The sequence below is a fragment of the Vulpes vulpes genome, chromosome 9 (assembly GCF_048418805.1).
Source record: "Vulpes vulpes isolate BD-2025 chromosome 9, VulVul3, whole genome shotgun sequence".
NCBI lineage: Eukaryota > Metazoa > Chordata > Mammalia > Carnivora > Canidae > Vulpes > Vulpes vulpes.
Window position 1 is genome coordinate 34,341,512 of NC_132788.1, and position 23,548 is coordinate 34,365,059.

General features: G+C 38.0%; 2 protein-coding genes across 4 annotated transcripts in view; both read right to left on the reverse strand.

Moving 5' to 3' along the window:
• Positions 1 to 22,630, reverse strand: part of PSPC1 (paraspeckle component 1) — a 107,454-nt gene extending 84,824 nt beyond the window's left edge. For both annotated transcript variants that reach the window (XM_025996623.2, XM_072719776.1), the window contains exons 1-2: positions 22,102 to 22,630; positions 14,629 to 14,930 (exon numbers count right to left, since the gene is read on the reverse strand). In XM_025996623.2, the coding sequence (XP_025852408.1) occupies positions 14,629 to 14,930; positions 22,102 to 22,467 (668 nt within the window). In that variant the 5' untranslated portion in view covers positions 22,468 to 22,630. The remainder of the gene's footprint in view (positions 1 to 14,628; positions 14,931 to 22,101) is intronic.
• Positions 22,631 to 22,795: 165 nt separating this feature from the next.
• Positions 22,796 to 23,548, reverse strand: part of ZMYM5 (zinc finger MYM-type containing 5) — a 64,498-nt gene continuing 63,745 nt past the window's right edge. For both annotated transcript variants that reach the window (XR_011994205.1, XM_072719762.1), the window contains one exon: positions 22,796 to 22,882. Coding sequence is in view for 1 of the 2 variants with exons in the window: in XM_072719762.1 (XP_072575863.1) it covers positions 22,803 to 22,882 (80 nt within the window). In the remaining variant the exon portion in view is untranslated. The remainder of the gene's footprint in view (positions 22,883 to 23,548) is intronic.

Sequence of the window (23,548 nt, forward strand, 5' to 3'; positions counted from 1 at the left end):
CTGCCTTTGGCTCACGTTGTGATCCCAGGGTCCTGAGATTGAATCCTGCATCAAGCTCCCCGCAGGGACCTGCTTCTCCCTCTGCCTGTGTCTGCCTTTCTGTCTCTCATGAATAAATAAAATCATAAAAAAAAGAAAAAAAAAAAGATTCTTGGACCAGTAAAGACATCTTAGAGAAAAAGAAATAGAAGGTGTGGAATACCTTGGGGTGATAAACACAATGGAATTATAGAAACCTGATGAACTGAGTAGAAACTCAAAAGAAAAGAGCCTTAGAGGATTCAATTTCAAGGGTGATAACTCCCATCCAACATCTAAATACAGAAGTGTGATAAAGAATGAGTAAATAGGGGCAGCTTGGTTGGCTCAGTGGTTTAGGGCTGCCTTCAGCCCAGGGCGTGATCCTGGAGACCCGGGATCGAGTCCCACGTCGGGACCCCTGCATGGAGCCTGCTTCTCCCTCTGCCTGTGTCTCTGCCTCTGTGTCTCTCATGAATAAATAAAATCTTTAAAAAAAGAAAAAGAATGAGTAAATATAGCCTCAAAGATCATATGCACCTCAATGAAGTATAAGAAAGCAGCTGAGAGTTCCTAAGCCCATGGGAGGATGGGGTACTTTTAAGAGGACCCAAAGAGGCCCAAGAACAAGTGGAGGAAGATGCACTATATTGATCACTTACCCAATTGAAATCCATTGCAGGATATAGAGAATAATACAGACCGGGTAAGAACTACACCTGAGCAGAGGCCAACAAAGACACAAACTCGCACCTCCCCTCTTCAATAACAAAAGGCCACGACCATCCAAGAGAAAAATCATAAACGGAGACTCAAAAAGGAAAACATACTAAGCAGATCATTCATACTCAGAACATGACAGAATTACTTAGGACAAGATTAATTTTATAAAGTCAAGGAAATACTGAACAAAATTAGAGAATATAAGGACATCTCTACTCTCAAATAATGTTGAGTCTGTAATTATAAGTTTTCAACATATGAATATGTAAGCATCAGACATACTTATACACAGGGGTGAATACAGCCTTGAGACAAAACTTAACCGATACAAACAAATGTTATAAATTTATACCTTGCTCCTGGAATACCATTTCTAAAGAGATACATGAATAAGTAAGCAAAGATCAATGATAACCACATTCATCACATTCCATAAAACAAAAGACCATATATAATGTTCAAGAGTAGTCTTCAAGGGACTCTCTTTTTGTTTCTTGGGTTATATGCTAAAAGGTGAACATTTATGGTTTCACTGTATGCACCACCCCCTGTAAAAATTCCCCTTATCTAAAAAAAAAAAAAAAAATTCCCCTTATCTATTATCACACACACATCTTGTTGTTTAGTTCACTTTGATTTTTTTGGTGTTAAAAAAAAAAGTTTTTTTAAAAGACTTATTTGTCTGAGAAAGAGAGCGCAAGCATGTGAGAGTGGGGAGACAGGCAAAGGGAGGAAAGAGAGAGGATCTCACCCAGGCTCCCCACTGAATTTGAAGCTGGAGCCCAATGCGTTGGGGCAGGGAGGACGGACCTCAACTGCATGACCCATGAGATCGTGACCTGAACTATAATCAAGATTTGGACACTTAAGCAACTTAGCTACCCAGGTAAGTTGTTTAAGTTGTTAAAACCCAACTTAAATTCTCTTTATAGGTACAATCATTTAATTTACTCCTTTTATAAATTTAAAATATTTCATAGAAAAAAAAGACTAAAAGGAAGCAAATCAAAGTGGTCAACCATTAATGTTAAATCTGAAGTTGTTATCTGTAGAGCTTTTCTTCTCCTCACTTTGGCCCCAAATTAATCAATCATTAGTTTGGTTGTAATATTGATACTTATCCATAGTAAGTTTTATTAAGTCAGTCAAATCCTATCATTTGGAAAGGACTTCTGATCATGTTTCATAAACATCTCAGATTTTCCTTTCTGGTAGATATACATAATTTTACACAGAATGAATCACCTAGCCATGCTTTCTTCAGACATCCTGTATCACTCAATACAAAATGGCACCATTTCAGATGTATGCATGCACAATAATTTTTTTTTTTAAGATTTTATTTATTTATGAGACACACGGAGAGAAAGGGGCAGAGACAGACAATCAGGCTCCTCACAGGGAGCCTGATGTGAGACTCAAACCCTGGACCCGGGATCATGCCTTGAGCCAAAGGCAGACACAGTCACTAAGCCACCCAGGTGTCCCAGCATGCACCGTAATTTTTTAACCATTCTTACTGGTGGACATTTAAGGTTTCCATGTTTTTTAAATGGTACATAATGATTAACTTATTTGTGACTGACCTTTCCTCACTTATTCAAATATCTCTTTAGAAGCACAATGTGAGAAAAAGGTATTACACAATAGTAAAAACATGATGCCTTAAAAGATGATGCAACATTTCATGTATGCAATTAGAAAATGAAGAATTATATAATTATGACAATTTGTTACACCAGTAAATAATCCTTGTAGATGTAGACATATATATCGCTTTGCAGGGTTTTTTCAATTTTAGTCTTTAATAGAGAACTTAAGAATAATGATAAAATAATTCCTAGGATATCGAAATAAGATATTTTATGATGGGGGAAAATAAAATCACTAGGACCTAATATTATCTTAGATTATAAAATGACCCAATGGACCTATATGGCAAATTTTAAGAAAAAAAAAATTTAATAATCTTTTTGTTGTTTTGAGACCTCTAAGAAATAATAAAATATCAATCTTTACAAATAATTATGACTGCTTAGAAAAGAAAGTATAAAACTAAAACCGGACCCAGGGCAGCCCTGGTGGCGCAGCGGTTTAGCACCGCCTGCAGCCCAGGGCGTGATCCTGGAGACCCTGGATCGAGTCCCACGTCAGGCTCTCTGCGTGGAGCCTGCTTCTCCCTCTGCCTGTGTCTCTGCCTCTCTCTCTCTCCCTCTCTCTGCATCTCTATGAATAAATAAAATCTTTAAAAAAATAAAAAATAAAAAAGATAATAAAACCGGACCCAATTGACACTGACAGTATAGGTGCGGAACAATTTATACTTGCACCATCAGCAGGTATGCCCAGATAACTCCTGTGTTTCCAAGTTATATAAGCAAAAGCAATATCACAATTTTTTAATTAAAGAAGCATTTCTTCTGAATCTAAAAAACTCCATTTAATGGAAAGATGTGATGAAGCAAATAAAATGATGGAAATGAAGTGTATAAAATAGGAAAGATATAAAAAGAATTATTAATGGAACAATCACTTGTGTGCCAAAAAAGAATTAACACAATATGCCTGAAACAGCTATCCCACAACCCTAACAGAGAATTATATTACTCCAGAATTCACCTCATGTGCATTTCTTCCTTACTGATTTTGTGCTGTATTCTTTTGCTGTAGTAAATCTTAGTTGTACACATTTTTTACTTCCACCAGTCTTTTATTTCTGATCAGTTTATAAACACAAATTTGGATCACAGCTTATACCTAGACTTGTGTCCCTTTTCTTACTTGCGCCATAGATGTATAGAAAATATGCACATTTATATGCTGAATTTATTTACAAGTTTTTGAGCAGTTGTTAGCATAGATGCATAGCCATATGCTCCGCCATAAAAAGATGGGGAGTTGGCAATTTGTTTAGTTTAGTACTTTTATTGATATAATTCACGTATCATAAAAATCACCATTTTAAAGTGCAGAGTTCAGTGGGTTTTTAGTATGTAAACCATCACCATGATCTAATGCCAGAACATTTTCAAGACCCCAAAAAGAAACCCCAAATTCATTACTATCAATTCCTAATTTCCCTGAACCTCTGGCAACTATTAGACCGCTGTCTCTGTGGTATATACTGCCATCAAAAAATTCTTTTCAGGGCACCTGGCTGGCTTACTCATTAGAGCATGTGACTCTTGATCTCAGGGTCATAAGTGTAAAGCCCTACTGAGATTACTTAAAAAATAATAAATCTTTTTCATGAATACTGCATTTCCTAGTGTCATGAAGGATTCTTCACAAAGTACATACTATATATATGTATGTACTATAAATATGATCCACTATAATATCCGCTATAAATATGATCTACTTAATTCTTTATTAAGAATTCAGATTTGGTCACTATTTTGTTATTAGAAATAAAGTAATAAACCAGATACAAAATGATATACCAAACCTTTGAATCAAAATACTTAAAATATACCTCTAACAGTAAAAGAATCTTAAACTAACTAAATCCAGGATCCCTGGGTGGCGCAGCGGTTTGGCGCCTGCCTTTGGCTCAGGGCGCGATCCTGGAGACCCGGGATCGAATCCCACATCAGGCTCCCGGTGCGTGGAGCCTGCTTCTCCCTCTGCCTGTGTCTCTGCCTCTCTCTCTCTCTCTCTCTCTCTCTCTCTCTGTGACTATCATAAATAAATAAAAATTTAAAAAAAAAAAAAAAAAACCTAACTAAATCCCCCCCCCCCCGCCCCGAAACAGTAACCAATTTCCATCAGCACCAGGAGTTATAAAATACTCATGTAACTTTACTTTCACTCACTGGGTATTTTTAAATCTTTGCCAATTCATTTAAAAAAAAAAGTTTGTCTTTGATTACCAATAAAAAATTTATTTAAATATCTAGCTGTCGACTCTAAAAGTCATTATCAAAGCCACAAATATGACTCTCATGAGTCAAAAGAAAGCAGAGAATTGTAAACTTAAAGACTCTAAAGAGAAGCAGTATAGGAAGCAAACCATTCTTTTTCTCTCAAAAAGAACAAAAATAAAAGCAACAAATAATTAGCAAATAAAGTAATGCTACATACAGCAAAATTTTGAGCCACATTAATGGATGTAAGTTACACATCATTTAACACAGGTCAAGAGATTTCCTTCAAAGTTATTCTACAATTTATCTTACCTTCAACAATCTTTGATCTTCTAATAAAGTCTGCGTTATCAAAGTTCAATTGGGTTTTGTTTTTTTGTTTTTTTAAAGATTTTATTTATTCATGAGACACAGAGAGAAAGCCAGAGACATAGGCGGAGGGAGAAGCAGGCTCCCTGCAGGGAGCCCAATGTGGGACTCAATCCTGGCATCCCAGGATCATGCCCTGAGCCTAAGGCCAACACTCAACCACTGAGCCACCCAAGTGTCCCACCCAGTTCAATTGGTTTAAGAAGGAATCATTAAGAGTTACTTGGCTGGATCAGTTGGAGGGACATGTAAATCTTGGTCTTGCGGTTTTGAGTTCAAGCCTCCCATTTGGTACAGAGATTACGTAAACAAATAAAACTTAAATAAAAGAAAGAAAGAAAGAAATATTTATTTAATCTTTTTCCATGGATATTCCAGAATACATTTGCCACATAGAATTCTACACACGGGGGGGGGCGGGGGGGGGGGGTAGCTGACTCAGTGGAGCATCCAACTCTTGGTCTCAGGGTTCTGAGTTCAAGCCCCATACTATGTATACAGATTATTTTAAAAATTTAAGGGACACCTGGGTGGCTCAGCGGTTGGGCGCCTGCCTTTGGCTCAGGTCGTGATCCCCGGATCCGGGATCAAGTCCCGCATCAGGCTCCCTGCAAGGAGCCTGCTTCTCCCTCTGCCTATGCCTCTGCCTCTCCTCTCAATCTGTGTCTCTCATGAATAAATAAATCTTTAAAAAAAAAAATTTAACTTAAAAAAAAAAAATCTATGCCCAGGAACAAAGCAACCAAACATTTATGGGCCATAATGTTTGTCACAAGGTTATTACAGCAAAAAAGGGAAACAACCTAAATGATGAATAATACAATGTCTACTGTTCAATAAAGGAATAATTAAGTCTGGCAGAGCTATAATGAAACATCGTGCATTTTTTAATATCAAAAGAACTCACAATGTAACAGTCAGGAAAACTTTATAAAAAGAAAAGGATGCTTAGTAATAAGGAGAAATTTTTGTATTTATCATAAATAAATAAATCCCAAGTAGGTTAGTGATTTAAGAGTCTAAATCACTCTAAGAGTCTAAAATAAATTGTCTCAGAATTTTCAGTCCTACAAAGCTAAGAGTTTAACAGCATAAACCCTCAGAGGCCTAAGAGGAAACAAAAAAAAATCCAAACTGAAGCAATTCTGAAAAATACTTGTCCTGGACTCTTAAAAAATGTCAGTGTCACAACACTGACATTTTTGTCATTGGGGAAACTTCCAGATAAAAGGAAATTACAGCCATAACAACTAAAATCCATGTGTGACCTTTGATTGAATAATAGATTACAGAGATATAAAGACACTGCTACAAAACAGAAGAAATTTCAATATAAACTGTATATTATGTAACATTACAGGCATATCTCACTTTATTGTGCTTTGTGCTTCACTGGGTTTCACAGATACTGTGTTGTTTTTTGTTTGTTTGTTTGTTTTTAACAAACAAGGGTTTTAGCAACTCTGCATCAAACAAATCTATTGGCATCATTTTTTTCAATAGCATTTGCTCACTTTGCGTCTCTGTGTCACTATCTTAGCAATTGTCAGAGTATCTCAAACTTTTTCATTATCATTATGTTATGGTGATCTGTTATCGGTGATCTTCGGTGTCACTACTATAATTTTTTGGAAGTGACACAAACCACATCCAATTAAGACTGCAAACACATTCAGTAAACGTGATGTGTGTTCTGACTGCTCCACTGAGCAGTCCCCGCCCCTTGGGTGTCTCCCTAATCTGAGACCCAACAATATTGAAATTAGGCCAATAAAGAACCCTTCAATGGCCTCTACGCGTTAAAGTCAAAGGTAAATTTATACCTTTTGCTGTAAATCAAAAGCTAGAAATGATTAAACTTAGTGAGGAAAGTATGCCAAAAGCTGAGACAGGCTGAAAAGTTGTGAATGCAACGGAAAAGTCCTTGAAAGTGCTGCTCTAGTGATTACACAAATAAGAAAACAAAACATTACAGGGGCACCTGGGTGACTCAGTCAATTAAGCGCCCATCCTAAACCCAGGTCATAAACCCCTGGTCCTGGATTAAGCCTAGGTCAGGCTTTCTGCCCAGCAAGGTACCTGCTTCTCCCTCTACTCTCTGCTCATAATCTCTCTCACACACTCTCTCAAATAAATAATATCTTAAAAAAAAAAATACTGATTACTGTGATATAAAGGATGTTTCAATGATGTCAGTAGAAGTTCAAACCAGCCACAACAATCCCTTAAGGCAAAACGTAATCTAGAGCAAACCGTTAACTCTCTTCAATTCTATACACAGAGCTAAGGAAGCTGCAAAAAAAAAATTGAAATGAGCCAAGATTGTGTCATCAGGTACAGGGAAAGAAGGCACCTCTAAAACATAAAAGTATAAGGTGAAGCAGCAAGTGCTAACGCAGAAGCTTTATCAAGTCACCCAAAAGACCTAGCTTAGCTAATTAATGAAGATGGCTACACCAAACAATAGATTTTCATTGTAGATTAAACCACCTTAGACATTCAAAGCCACAGAGAACTCAATGCCTGGAATCAAAGGACAGACTGACCAACCACCTTGTTAGGGGCTAATCCAGCTGGTGACCGAAGATGAAGCCAATGCTCACTGACCATTCTGAAAATCCTAGGGCCCTTAAGAATTATGCTCAAACCACTCAGCCTGTGCACTATACATTGGACAACAATGCCTGGATGCCGGCACATCTACTGACAACGTGGGTTTACTGAATTAATGTTAAACCCACTGCTGAGATCTACTGCTCAGAGAAAAAAAGATTCCTTTCAAACTACTGCTGCTCACTGACAATGCACCTCGTCACCCAAGAGGTCTAATGGCCAGACACAAGATTAATGTTGTTTTCATGCCTGCTGATACAACATCCATTCTGCAGCCCACAGATCAAAGCAATTTCAACTTTCCAGTCTTACTATTTATATTTAATACATACATTTCATAAGGCTATATAGCTGCCTTAGACAGTGATTCCTCTGACGGATCTGGACAAGATAAAATGAAAAACTTCTAGAAAGCATTCACCATTCTAGATGCCATTAAAAACATTTGTGCTTCATGGGAAAAGCCTAACTATCAACAGAACAGGAGTCTGGAAGAAGCTGATTCCAATCCAACCCTCAAGGATGCCTTTCAGTTGAGGGGCTCAAGACATCAGTGGACGAAATAACTGCAGATGTGGTGGAAACAGCAAGTGAACTACAGGCTTGAAGATGGGACTGCATTGCTGCAATCTCATGATAAAACTAACGGATGAGGAGTTGCTTCTATGGATCTGCAAAGGAAGTGGTTTCTTGAGATGCAATCCACCCCTGGTGAAGATGCTGTGGAGATTGTTGAAATGCCAACAAAGAACTTAGCAGATTACATAAATATAATTGATAACACATCAATAGGGTTTGAGAGGACTGACTCCCAACTGTGAAAGAAGTTCTACTGTGGATGAAATGGTATCAAACCGCACCACATGCTATAGAAAAATCCTTCAGGAAAGAAAGACAAAGACACTTCTTGTGGCAAACTTCAATATCATCTTTTAAGAAACTGCCACAACCACCCCAACCTTCAGCAACCACCAACCTGATCAGTAAAGTATTTAATTAAGATATATACATTTTTTGGGATGCCTGGGTGGCTCCGCAGTTGAATGTCTGCCTTTGGCTCAGGTTGTGATCCTGGGATCCAGGATCAAATCCCACATCAGGCTCCCTATAGGGAGCCTGCATCTGCCTCTGTCTCTGACTCTGCCTCTCTTTCTGAGTCTCTCATGAATAAATAAAATCTTAAAAAAAAAAAGATACACACATTTTTTAAAACGTAATGCTATCTCACACTTAATAAACTATAGTATAGTGTAAATATAACTTGTTACTGGAAAACCGAAGAATTTATTTGATACACCTTATCATGATATTCACTTTACAGCACTGGTCTGGACATGAATCTGCAAGTATCTCCAAGGTACGTCTATATTGAATAAATATTAAATTTCTTCAGTGTGACAATTATATTGTAGCTTTTAAAAGAATACTCTAGCAGATGCATATCATTAATGTATTCAGGGATAAAGTATGGTATCTGCAGCTGACTCAAATAAATTAGCCAAAAAAAAAAACAAAAACTGTATGTATATAGTGGGAAAAAAATGTGGTAAATGCTAACAATTACTGAATGTAGATACCATATATATCAACATTAAAGGATTGCTTGAGGGATCCCTGGGTGGCGCAGCGGTTTAGCACCTGGCTTTGGCCCAGGGCACGATCCTGGAGACCCGGGATCGAATCCCATGTCGGGCTCCCAGTGCATGGAGCCTGCTTCTCCCTCTGCCTATGTCTCTGCCTCTCTCTCTCTCTCTCTCTCTGTGTGTGACTATAATAAAATAAAATAAAAAATTAAATTAAATTAAATTTTAAAAAAGGATTGCTTGGTGGGGAAAATTTCTTTTTCCTAAAAAGAACTGAAACATACAGGACACCTGGTGGCTCAGCTGGTTGAGTGTCTAACTTCAGCTAGGGTCAGGATCTCAGGGTCCTGGGATTGGGCTCTACATCAGACTTGCACTCAGTGAGGAGTCTGCTTGTCCCTTTCTTTTTTTTTTTTAATTTTTTTTATTTATTTATGATAGTCACAGAGAGAGCGAGAGAGAGAGGCAGAGACATAGGCAGACGGAGAAGCAGGCTCCATGCACCGGGAGCCCGACGTGGGATTCGATCCCGGGTCTCCCAGGATTGTGCCCTGGGCCAAAGGCAGGCGCTAAACCACTGCGCCACCCAGGGATCCCTGCTTGTCCCTGTCAACCTCCCCCTCCCCTGTCTCTCAAATAAATCTTTTAAAAAGGAAAGAGATAGAAGAGATTTTTATTACAAAAGAAGTCTACACTTAGAAACTAAATCTCAATGATACCACTCCTATAAGTTACTTGTATTATCCTCAATAACTGAAATTCAATCAGTCTGTCAATAAATATTTGATTACCCAATATGTACCAAGACCATACTTGGGGCTAGGGGATCAGGGTAAACAAAACAATTCTGAAGTGTTCTAAAAGACCAAAATAAACAAAAAAGGAGTAAACAATCATTTTAAGAGCTAAAAAGGAAAAACGCAGTACTGTCAGAAAGAATTAACAGAAGGAGCCCACTTTCGAAAAGGCATTGAGGAAATTCCTTTCCAGGAAGTTACATTTCACCTAATACTAATTATTCAAACAAACAGGGAAAAGAGCATCCTGAGTTTCACTAGGAGGTTTAAATAATAACAAATTCCTAAGCAAGGATAGTCTACAAAAAAACTCCACCTGTAGCACAATATAAAAAGCAAGAGATGCAGCACCAGACTAAAATCCACCACTTATTATTTGTGCAATCTTACACAAATTACTTAACATCTCTAGGCCAGTTTTCTCATCTGAAAAATGTAGTAGTAGCCAGTATTGTTGTAAAAATCCAAAATGCTTATGATTATGGTCATGATAATGAAATGACAGATAATACAATGTTCAACACCTTGCCCATTCCCTCAAAACTGTTTTTAAGTTATTCCAAAAGCTACCAGTAAGAAATGGTTAAATATTTCCCAAAGCCTAGCTGTAACTTTAAAAATTTACCAAGTAATCAAAGCCTGCAGTGGAAAAAATACTACTCACATGCCTTGCCTATTGCTTTAGTTCCCTCCTTCCTTCACTAAATAATTATTAGCTTACTTTGTGGTCAGGAATTACCAGAATGTAAGTGCTAGGAGAGTATAATGCTAAGCAAAATAAGTCAGAGAAAGACAAATACCATATGCTTTCACTCATATGTGGAATTTAAGAAACAAAACAAAGGAAAAAAAGAAACCAAAAACAGACTCTAACTACAGAGAACAAAACAGATGGTTACCAAAGGAGAGGTGGAGGTGGGGAGCAGAAATGGGTGAAATAGGTGAAGGGGATTACAAGTACACTTATCTTAATGAATACCAATATACAAAATTGTTGAATGACTATACTGCACACATGAAACTAATATAACACTGCATGTTAACTATACTGAAATTAAAATTTAATTTAAAAAAGGAATACAGGTGCTAGGATTATAGTGCTGAACAAGACAAAGTCCCTACCCTCAAGGAACTTACATCCTACTGCAGAGAAAGACATACAAATTAAAACAGTAAATGCTATGACAAAAAATAAACTGGGAGAGTAGAGTATCAGTGATGCTGCAGAGGCAATGACTATATGAAGATAAAACTACTTCTCAAAGAAGTTAACATCTTAGCAAAAGATGAATAAAATATAACAAGGCCTGTGATGTGGACTGCAAGCATTCTCTTAATAGAGAACAAAACCAAGAAATCTGAGGGAACAAATTGGCAGTGCCGTAAAACAGATGTAACATGAATTACAGCTTTAGCTTAACAGTCCAAAGCAAAACTGAAAAATGCTTTAGAATCACTAAACTAAGCTGTGGGGCCAATAGGTGTTCTATATTGTCTTTGTATCCAGTTCCCCAAACTCTAAAATAATTAAATATTTAAAATGATCCCAACCAATAAAACAGTAAGTGGGCACACTTTATCACTAACAGAGATAAAAGGAATCAATACAATAATGAACTAAGGAATTTTCACACAAATCCAGCGGAAAGACTAAAGATACGAACATCAAGAACTTCGGGACGCCTGAGTGGCTCAGCGGTTGAGCATCTGCCTTCAGCTCAGGGTGTGATCCCGCAGTCCCCGGGATGGAGTCCCACACTGAACTCTACATGAAGCCTTTTTCTCCTTCTGCCTCTGTCTCTGCCTGCCTCTCTTTCTGTGCCTCTCATGAATAAATAACATCTTTAAAAAAAAAAAAAAATTTGTCATGGGCAAAATGAAAGGCATGTTAATATGACAAATCTATAATTATTATAATTACTTATAAACATTTTTAAGTAAATGGACAGACACACCACATTCATGGACTGGAAGAAATTATGAGGATGTCAATATTTCCCAGAATGACCTGTATACTCAATGCAATTTCAATCAAAAGCCCAGCAGAAAAAAAAAAAAAAAAGCCCAGCAGAATTTTTTTTAAATTGACAAGCTGATTTCAAAATCAGTAAAGATAATCTGAAACTAATGTAACATTGTACATTAACTATACTCAAATTGGGGAATAAAGTAAGGAAGGATATACAAAACAGTACCTAGAACAATTTTGAAAAAAGAAAAGTTAGGTGACACTACTTAATTACAAACTTTAGCATGAAATAATTTAAAAAGTACAGTATTGGTGTGGCTGGCACCATCTACTAACTCAGTCAGTAGAGCATGCAATCTTGATCTCAGGGTTGTAATTTAAGCCCAACATTGGGGTGCAGAGTTTACTTAAAAATAAAATCTTTGGGCAGCCCCGGTGGCGCAGCGGTTTGGCGCCGCCTGCAGCCCAGGGCGTGATCCTGGAGACCCTGGATCGAGTCCCACATCAGGCTCTCTGTGTGATGCGTGCTTCTCCCTCTGCCTGTGTCTTTGCCTCTCTCTCTATCTCTCTGTGTCTTTCATGAATGAATAAATAAAATCTTTTAAGAAAATAAATAAATAAAATAAAATAAAATAAAATAGTAAAATAAAATAAAATAAATAAAATAAAATAAAATAATAAATAAATAAATAAATAAAATAAAATAAACAAAATAAAATAAAATAAAATAAAATAAAATAAAATAAAATAAAATAAAATAAATAATAAAATCTTTAAGAGGTGCCGGGGTGAGCTCAGTCAGTTAAGTGCCTGCCTTCAGCTCAGGTCATGATCCACCCCTGGGATGGAGACCAGAGCCCACATCAGGCTCCCTGCTTCACCCTTTCTCCTCCACCCCTCCCCCTGGCTCATGCTTGCACAAGTGCTCTTGTACTCTCTAATAAATAAAATCTAAAAAAAATAAAATAAAATATTTTTAAAAAGTATTGGTGTAATAGACACGCTGATAAATGAAACAAAACAATGCAGATTTTCCCCTCAGGTTTTTGATAAAGGTAAAAGAGGAGAAATTTTAATAATCTTTTTAATTACTGGTGCTGAAACAAATAGATAGCTGTATGGAAAAAAATGAACTGTTACCTCACATCATACTCAAAATGGATCACAGTGTAAATAAAGCTGTAAAATGTCTCAAGAGCACAAGAAAAGCCTTGCTACCTTAGGACAGGCAAATACTTCATACAAGGATTCAAAAAGCACAAATCATAGAAGAAAAAAATTCATAATTTATACTTCACTTCTGCTTTCTGAAGAACACTATTAAGAAAATTAAAAAGCAAGCAGCAGACTGGGAAAATCATCATAAAATAGATATGTACTCAGATGTTTTAAGTCAGTAAGGCAAACCACTCAATTAAAAAATAGGCAAAAAATTTTAAAAGACGTTTCAAAAAAGATATAAAAACAGCCAAATAGCACATGAAAAGATGCTAATCACTAGTAGTTATGAAAATAAAATTTAAATTCACCATGAGGGATGCCTGGGTGACTCAGCGGTTGAGTGGTCTGCCTTTGGCTGAGGGCGTGATCCCGGAGTCCCGGGATCAAGTCCCACACATCGGGCTTTCTGCATGGAGCCTCCTTCTCCCTCTGCCTATGTCTCTGCCTCTCTTTCTCTGTGTCTTATGAATAAATAAAATCTTAAAAAGAAAAAATTCACCATGAGACACTCCTATGCCCACTAGAATATTCAAAAAACAAAAATATCAAGTGTTGGTGAAGGTATGGAGTAACTAAACCAGACTCTCCCGCTCGCTGCTAGTAGGAATGTAAAATGGTACAACCATTTTGGAAAACAATTTTGCAGTTTCTTATAAAGTTGAAAATTTGGCCATTTACCCAAGCCACATGAAGACAGAGTGTTCACAAGCTTATACACAAATGTTCTGGTAGCTTTATTCACAATAACCAATAGCTGGAAGCAACTTGAACAGTCACCCACCCTTAGGGCACTGGGCAAACTATGATTATGATGGAATAAAACCCAACCATAAAAAGAAACAAAATACACAATGGTATGGATGAAATCTCAAACATTATGCTAAGCAAAAGAAACCAAACACAAAAGAATGAAACATACCATTTCATTTACGTAAAATAAAAAAAAAAAAAAACTAATTTATAGGAGTACAGAAAGACCAATAGCTGTCTAGGACAGGGTTAAGGGATGGAGTATAACTGCAAAAGAGTATAAAAGACCTTGTCTGGATGATGAAAATGTTATCTATTTGATTGTGATTATAGGTTACATAAGTACATTCACTGAATTTTACATTTAAAATTGGGTGCATTTTAATTTATGAAAATTATGCATTTAAAAAGTTGATTAAAATGTCATTCATCCATTATTTAAATATAAAATTTTTCTTTGCATATAATAGACATTCAATCAGCTGAATGAAAATCTTAAGACAAAACATTTAAGATCCAAATATGAATCAATACATTAAGTCAGAAGTAGGACTCCCAACTTCTGGAGATACACAAAAATTCCTTATTTATATCCAGTGAATATTTAACACCTACTTACCATATGCCAAGACAGTATGATCTGTACAAGAAAGAAGTTCAGAACAGAGAGAAGGCCATTTGTAACTGCACAGAAGGATGATGAGATGTTTAAAACTTACGTTGTTAGCAAGAACGCCCCATCACCACATCTTTCCAGAGCCTTTCGTGCAGGAGGTTTCGCTGCAAATTCTACAAAACCTTTTCCTGTAGCTCTACCACGGTCATCCACAACCACAACGGCTTTCTCTACAGGGCCAAACTGGGAAAATGCTTGCTCCAGAAGCTCATTGGAAACAACCGGCGAAAGGTTCTTGACAGTTAGTGCTGCTCCATGTGTAGCAAAACGAATTCGGAGAGGTCTGCTCTTCAAAATGGTGCCATCCAGTTCTGCTTTTGCAATTTCAGCCAGTGTCCTGGATTCCTTTTTAGGAGGAAAAATCACTTTTTAAAGACAATAGTAACACAAATAATTTTTAAAAGTGGTTTCTAGTGAGAAGAGCTGGGTAGCTTTTGGAATTGGCTGATAGGGTCACTTTGTCTTTGTGTCAATGCATACACATGCATTGTATTAATCATTCAAAAATAAGTATGTTTAAATATTTTAAGTAAGAAGTCCCAAACCCAGTGTCCTAAGTCATTACTAAAAGATTATGTACTCCTAAATTACCAGCTGTTAAATATTTGAAGTATTTTTTTTAAATCTCCTACACACATTAAAAGAAAACCATAATTACTTTTTGAGACCAAGTACCAGTTACTGGAAGCTATTATTGAAAACAGAATTTCCCATACACTCCATGTTTTTGATATTTTTTTATTTTTTTATTTTTTTATTTTTATTTTTTTTTTAATTTTTATTTACTTATGACAGTCACAGAGAGATAGAGAGGCAGAGACACAGGCAGTGGGAGAAGCAGGCTCCATGCACCGGGAGCCTGACGTGGGACTCGATCCCGGGTCTCCAGGATCGCGCCCTGGGCCAAAGGCAGGCGCCAAACCGCTGCGCCACCCAGGGATCCCTGATATTTATATTTTAATAAAACATCCCACCTCTCCAATGCCAGAAAAATCCCCTTTCCTTTTTATTTCTTTTTTATATTACCTGTGAAAATCATCAAATGTTAACCACTTCTCCTGAGATACTTTCAAGGGCTACACATTTCTCCATTATATTTAGAGAAGCAAACACGTACATTCATGGGCTATAAAAGTTATATATTATAGTCAGAATCAACTGCACATGCATTTGTAAACTCGAAAATACATTCATTGCTGAAACCTCAAGGGAACTTCCTTCTTGAAGAATTCAAAGTTCATATAGAATATGGACATCTAAGCATAATCAACAAACTGTTAAGTTTAATATAAGTATGTTCTTTTTCTTTGTGTTCTAAGAACTCCTCAGAGAGAACTGAGATTTTATGTTTGGTAAGAGAATATACTATCTTATGAAAAAAGTCTTGACCTCACAATAGATCCTTATTCAATCCCTAAAATATTCATGACAGCTTTAAATTATTGTATGTATGCAAGAATCTTTCTACAGAACTACTTTTACAAAGATAAATGAATGTTTTTACAGATTTTCAAAATGGCTACCTTTAAAAACTACTCTTGGGGCGCCTGACTGGCTGTCAGTAGAGCATGTGGCTACTGATCTCAGGGTTATAATGTTCAAGCCCCATCTTGGGCGTAGAGCTTACTTAAAAATAAAATCTAAAAATAAAATAAAATTAAATTAAAATAAAATGAAATAAAATAAAATAAAATATAAAATAAAATATAAAATAAAATATAAAATAAAAAATAAAATAAAATATAAAATAAAATATAAAATAAAATATAAAATAAAATATAAAATAAAAAATAAAATAAAATATAAAAATAAAACAAAATAATAAAATAAAATAAAATAAAATAAAACAAAATAAAATAAAATAAAACAAAACAAAACAAAATAAAATAAAATCTTCAGGTGCCTGGGTGGCTCAGTTGGTTAGGCACCTGGTCATGATCTTGGAAGTCCCTGGATCAAACCCCAAATTGGGCTCCCTGCTCAGCAGGGAGTCTGCTTCTCCCTCTGACCCTCCCCACTCATGCTCTCTCTGTCTCACTCTCTCAAATAAATAAAATCCTTAAAAAAAAAATAAAATAAAATCTCAAAAATAAAGTACTTTAAAAATTTTAATTACTCTTATTTAAATAATACCAGAAAACCTTTAATAAATATCTAACAAGGGATAGGTACTTTGTATCTAATAAGTCACATAATCCAACAACTCTAAGAGGCAGATTTTAGGAATAGAGTCTTGAATTAAAATGCTGTTGGGGGGGCAGCCCCAGTCGCTGCAGCGGTTTAGCAAGGCCTGCAGCCCAGGGTGTGATCCTGGAGACCCGGGATCGAGTCCTACATCAGGCTCCTTGCATGGAGCCTGCTTCTCCCTCTGACTGTGTCTCTGCCTCTCTTTCTCCCTCTATGTTTCTCATGAATAAATAAATAAATAAATCTTTAAAAAACAAAATAAGATAAAATAAAATGCTGTTGGGTATAACTGGGAATGGGAAGGGGCATGAGGAAATTTCACGGGGTGATGATAATATTCTATATCTTGATAGGAGTTTGAACTAAATGTCATTTATCTAAAATCACCAACACTTAAAATCTGCGCATTTCACTGTATGTAGAATTCAAATACCTCAAAAATTAATACTGGACTCTAGTTAATGATAAGCATGCTAGAGTGTTTAAAAAGTCCAGAACTGATGGCAGAGAGAGATGAATAAGTGAAAAACACACATATAACAAAACTTATGGAATCTAGATGGTGGATCTATGGATGTTCATTATATATACCTGAAATTTTTCATAATAAAATGTTTAGGAGTAGAAAGATAAAGAGAACCCAGTGAGGACTTTCTAAAACTGAAGAGTAGTGGGGTGCCTGGCTGGTTCAGTTGGTAGAGCATGTGACTCTTGATCTTGGGGTTGTGAATTTGAGTCCCACACTGGGAGGAGAGATTACTTAAAAATAAAAAATAAATGTATATGTATATATACACATACACAGGCATTAGCTTCCATTATCCTCATCAACAATCTTATAAAATGAGATTATAAAGAGTTATTATTATAAATAATAATTATATTATAAATAATAACTCATATAAAAAAATAATAACTTATAGTTATTATTCTCACTCCACATCTGGGGAAATAGGCCTAGATAGGTTGAAGTAACCTGCCTCCGATCTATACTGAATTTATAATCTCTACCTATACTCCATAAATCCCTCCTCCCAGGTAATGTTCCTGTATCACTCTACACAAAATGTAAAACCATAGGCTTTTACTTAAAAGAAAGAAACTAAGGGACTACCCCAAAAGAGAGACCACTTGAATTAGGATCTCCAAGGGCTCTTTCCAAAGCACCTGATCTTTTCTCATTGTTCACTAGTGGTTAAAATTCACCCCTGCAAGAATGCTAAATTAATTAGTAAAAGGAAAATCACTGATGTAAAATGGAAATAGCCTTCAAGTCAATCAACAGAAGTTGACTGGGTAACTAGCAGTCCATTCATACTGTGAAATACAATACGGTCATTAAAACTCAATCTAATGATATGAGAAGAGGTCAAAGAGATATTAAATAAAAACCTCAAATCACAATAGAATGTGTATAATACAATTTGATATGGAAAAATCACAAAGTTTAACACTAACCTGATTACATTTAATGTGTTATGGGACTACCTTTCACTAGAATTAAAATTGTAGTAAGAGAACTTCCCTGAACTTAAAGAGTACTTGAAATTACATGCTGGACAGGCCCACTAATAATATTCTACAACACCATCTCTAATATTTGACACTCTGTAAGAAGCACACAGTACTTCATAATTAAAACCAAAAACATAAGGGAAGAGGGTTTAGTCCCCAGTGACTAAATTAATGTAAATTAGGTTGATTTTTAACTCTTTAATTATAACAGTGGTTCTCAAACCTTAGCAAGCATAAGAATAACATGGAGGGCTAATTAAAACCCAAGACCGTGGGATCCCTGGGTGGTGCAGCAGTTTGGCGCCTGCCTTTAGCCCAGGGCGCGATCCTGGAGACCTGGGATCGAATCCCCCGTAGGGCTCCCAGTGCATGGAGCCTGCTTCTCCCTCTGCTTGTGTCTCTGCCTCTGTGTGTGTGTGTGTGTGTGTGTGTGTGTGTGTGTGTGTGTGACTATCATAAATAAATAAAAATTAAAAAAAAAAAAAAAACAAGACCGTTGGGTCCCAACCCTACAATTTCTGATTCAACAGATTTAATCTAGAGTAGGGTCTTAGAATTTGCATTTCTAACAAATTCTCAGCAATTTTTGAGATGGTATTGGGTCAGCATTGCTAGCATGAATGGTAGGAAAAATAAGTGGCCTGCTTACACTAAGGAGAGATCTGAATCTGATGGAAAAGAACCACACTTTTGTGAATTATCACTCCAGAAGTCTGGTTTACTAAAGCTAAAAGAGGAAAAGAAAAAAGGACAAACAGAGTTCAGGTCAAACTATTATCAGTTTTAACTATATTAAGCTAGCTTTAAAACACACCACTAGGACTCCGGCTGGCTCAGTCTGAGAAGCCTTCCACTCTTGATCTCAGGGTAGTCAGTTCAGGGCCCTTATTGGGTGTTGAGGTTACTTAATTAAAAAAAAAAAAAAAATACACTACAACTTCTCAGTTAATTTAACCAATTTAATGACAGTAACCAGACAAAACCTAAAAAGAAGCTTTTGGGTCTAAGATTCCACAAAATGTATCCAAAATAATGTACTGTGGGTTCACAATACAGATTAGGACCTTATGAGGAAATGCCACTTAAATTCTTTTTCCTCACCGTTACATACAGCGATGACAACCCTATACCATCTCCAAAATGTTATCTCACTTCATCAATTAACTGGAAAACTACAACCACCAGTGTAATAAAATTTAATTGTAAAGATTAATTCCTGAAAAGGCAAAAAGTACTTCTAAAAATATAAATCAAACAAAATTACACCATTATTTTAGGGCCACTTCACCATTACTTACATTCATATCAAGTATACACTACATGATTTTCCTAAGTAGAAAAAGATATGTATTAGTTCAGAAATATTTAAAGCTTGGGTATGTACCTGTTAATCATAGAGCTCAGCTTAAACAGGAAAGTTATCTATAAGGTCAAATCCTGTAAGCTAATTCGAATTTCCCATTGACATATTTTTAACATTACTACACAAAAAATATAGCATGATAGGCTTGGAGGAGCATATCCCAAAGCAACAGACAAGAGTAGTCCAGTTCTTCTCACCTCCCCGTTTCATAATCCCATAGACTTTAAATTAAAAAAACTAAAAACAATGAGCTGCACTGTTAAACATAGTAGCCACTAGCCACATCTAGATTAATTTAAATTTAAAATTTAAATTTAAAAATAAATAAAACTTAAAGGTTAAATCCTCAGGCACAATTGCTACATTTCAAGTGCTCAGTAGTCATATAAGGGCTGGGCTAGTAGCTACTACATTGGACAGAACATATGCATAGCATTTCCAGCCCTGCGGAAAGTTCTACTGGACAGGGCTAATAAACTAATGGGAAAAAAGGGATTATTAGTAGCTTTAAAGATAGAAGGAAAAAGACTTTCCATGTCAAAATATTCACTATTGCCTTATCTTTTAAGTATTAGGCTTCCAAAATGAAGTCCTACCATTCTTCCTCCAGAATGTCAACCTTAGAACAGACCAACATGGTGACAGAGGCTAAAGACTATGAAAATGTTAGAGAACATCTTTTTGGAAAAATTTACTAAAAATTCTCTGAAATACTTCATTGTAGAAACCTAACTTCAAGATAGCGCTGGAATTATACTAAAAATAATTTTACCAAATGACAAACGGTTTCTATAATGTCCAAAAGATATTTATAAATTTATAATTTTATGTTCAAAACACACTGATTACTTCAATTTTAAGGAAACGTCTAGGTCTTATTAATACTCTACGAAGATTTACTCTTCTCTTGAAGCCATTTAGATTTTAAATGTTCAAATGTTCTCCCTAAAAAATACAATGTCATTAAATTACAATCAATTCTGTCTACATATTAAAATTTTGCCCCGGTCATTCATAAAGAGAACCCAATTACGAATGCTAACCTCAAAAAAAAAAAAAAAAAAAAGAACGCACGAATGCTAAACTCCTGTAAGAAAGCTTCCACAAATGCTATGCACGTAAAACTTGAGGGCCAGGGGATCCCTGGGTGGCGCCAGTGGTTTGGCGCCTGCCTTTGGCCCAGGGCGCGATCCTGAAGACCCTGGATCGAATCCCACGTCGGGCTCCCGGTACATGGAGCCTGCTTCTCCCTCTGCCTGTGTCTCTGCCTCTCTCTCTCTCTCTGTGACTATCATCAATAAATAAAAAAAAAAAAAAAATATTAAAAAAAAAAAAACTTGAGGGCCAAATTAGAAATAGAAAGGCAACACACACACAAAAAAGCACTTGTGTAAAAATATTTTGTTGGAAAAAAAATACAGCATTTAAGTAACGAATTACGATAAAGCTGTATGTAACGGACACTGATGGAATTCCCCACAAAGCACATAAGAAAACGGAATAAAGTGTATGTAGTATCCTTTAAGAGTAAACCCTCACTGTTTCAATTTTTTTTTTAATTTAAGAGGGGCACAATCTTTCCATGTTATTGGAAAACAAAATTTTAAGACAGACTAAAAAAAAAGTAAAATGTCCACGTAAAATATAAAATAGTATAGCATTCATTCCCCCGTCCAAATGTGGAAATAACCGGAACGTTGGATCACGAGAGCACCTTCCGTTAGATACCTAAGAATTCCATACCGTTCCAATACTGCAGTTTAAGAACTAGGCTGCGCTGAGGTGGTAAACATGGTTTATTGTCAAACGCATGCAAGTCTGGTTGAAACCAAGATGATCTGGAAAATTTTTAAGAAGCGAGTCCGCTGGTTGGTCCTCCATGCCCAATGAAATTTCCGGTAAAACCGAAGTTTCCGTTCCAAATTCCGATCGAATTCATTTCCTTTACAACACAATTCTGCCTGGAAGCAGTCTCCCCGCAGAACGCTGCAGCCCCACCCCTGACCCGTCAGAGGCAGACGACTAGAACCCCCAGGCCGCGTTACCCGCGCCTGGGGCCGCGCCTTGCGAGCGAGGCCAGGCGCGCGGAGCGGCGGGAAACTGAGTCCGCTCACCGCAAACACCAGGCTACACGCCGCTCTGGGGGAAGACGGCCAGAGCGGCGGGAAGGAGAGAGCGGGAGGCACCGCCGTGCCCCAGCCCAGGCCGCAGCCGTGACCAAGGACTGCTCCGAGGCGGCTGAAAACGGCAGACGGCAGCCCGCGGAACCCCGTCGGCGCACAGCCTCCCCTGCGCCCTTACGGTCCCTCCCCTCGCCTCCGGCGCCCCCACCGCGCACGGCCTCCCCGCTCCCGGGCCCCTGGGGTCCCTCCCCTCGCCCGCGGCGCCCCTACCGCGCACCGCCCTCCGCTCCCCTGGGGGCCCGCGCCCGCGGCCAGGCCCCACGCTCACCAGGCGGATAAAGCCGAAGCCGCGGTCCCGGTTGATGAAAACCTCGCTGGGCTCGCCGTAGCGCTCGAACAGCCTCTTGAAATCCTCCTCCGTGATGTCTGTGGGCAGGTTCCCCACGAACAGGCGGCAGCGCTGCGTGTACGTCTTTTCGCCCGGCTTGAGGAAGCTCTTGATGTCGATGGTGAACCCCATCTCCTCGTCAGGGTGGTCCTCCGGGGGCCCGGGGGCGGGCGGCGCCGGCTCCCCCGCCAGCGCCAGCGCCATGGCGGCCGCCGGCTCGCTCTCGCCCGCCGCGGACTCCAGAGCTCGGAGGCGGGCCGGGTTTTTCTCAATGCGCACTTGCTTCAGGTTTCCTCTTAACATCATCTTGGGGGTTCACCTCGGGTAGCAGATACAACTCTAGAGCTACAGCCGTGTCTCTGTATATACCTACAGACGAGAGCCACGGACGGACGAAGTCCGAGACTACGGCTGGTTCGCCCAGCGGCCGCCCTTACGATCGCGCTGGCGGCTGCGGGAGCTGCACGTTCAAAATGGCGCTGCCGCCAGCCGCAGTTCCAGGAGGAGACGCCGACTGCAGGCCCCGCCCCTCCGCAAAGGCCGGCGCCGGGGCCAAAGCGCCTGCGCACTGTTGGCGCCAACGGCATGCTACCGGGCGGGCGCAGGAGCACCGTACGCGGGCCGCCGAGCCAAGGCCTGTCTTAGGCTCCTGTGAAATACGGTTGCCCGTCGTCCTCAATTAGCTGTTCAATTAGCTCCTCAGTTAGACTGTTGAATTGCACTTGGAAGAAAAATTGTATGTTTGCAGCGGGTATGAAAATACAATGATTTAAAAAAAAAAAAAAAAGAAAATACAATGATTTGGGGAATATCCATATTATTTTTAAATATCCAGCTCAATTTTCAGTGACTATGGAAAAATTGAGAACTTGCAGATTCTATGCATCGCACTGAATAAAAAGACATTTCCCAGTAATTGAAACACGTATAAACATTTATTTCTGCCCGGTTCAACAGCAAGGTTTTTAGTATATTTACTGATAAGACTATTCTATTCTAGGGACTCCTGGTTGAGGGTCTGCCTTTGACACAGGGCATGATCCTGTGGGATCCGATCCCACAGAGGGCTCCCTGCGTGGAGCCTGCTTCTCCCTCTGCCTCTCTCCCTGTGTTTCTCATGAATAAATATTTTTTAAAAAAGATTATCCCATTGTATACAGTAATTGTGCTGCTGATTATTCATCTCAGAGAAGGATCCATGAAATTGCTTATGAAATTCTTAACTCCTATGGACCATACTCTATAACAATGGTCAACAAATATTTTCTGTAAAGGGCCAGATTACAAATATTTTTAAGATTTGTGAGCCAGACAGCATCTGACGAACTACCCAGTTCTGCTCAGTATCTCTCCTGAGATGTGGGCAGGCACTCTTCAACCAGTGTAA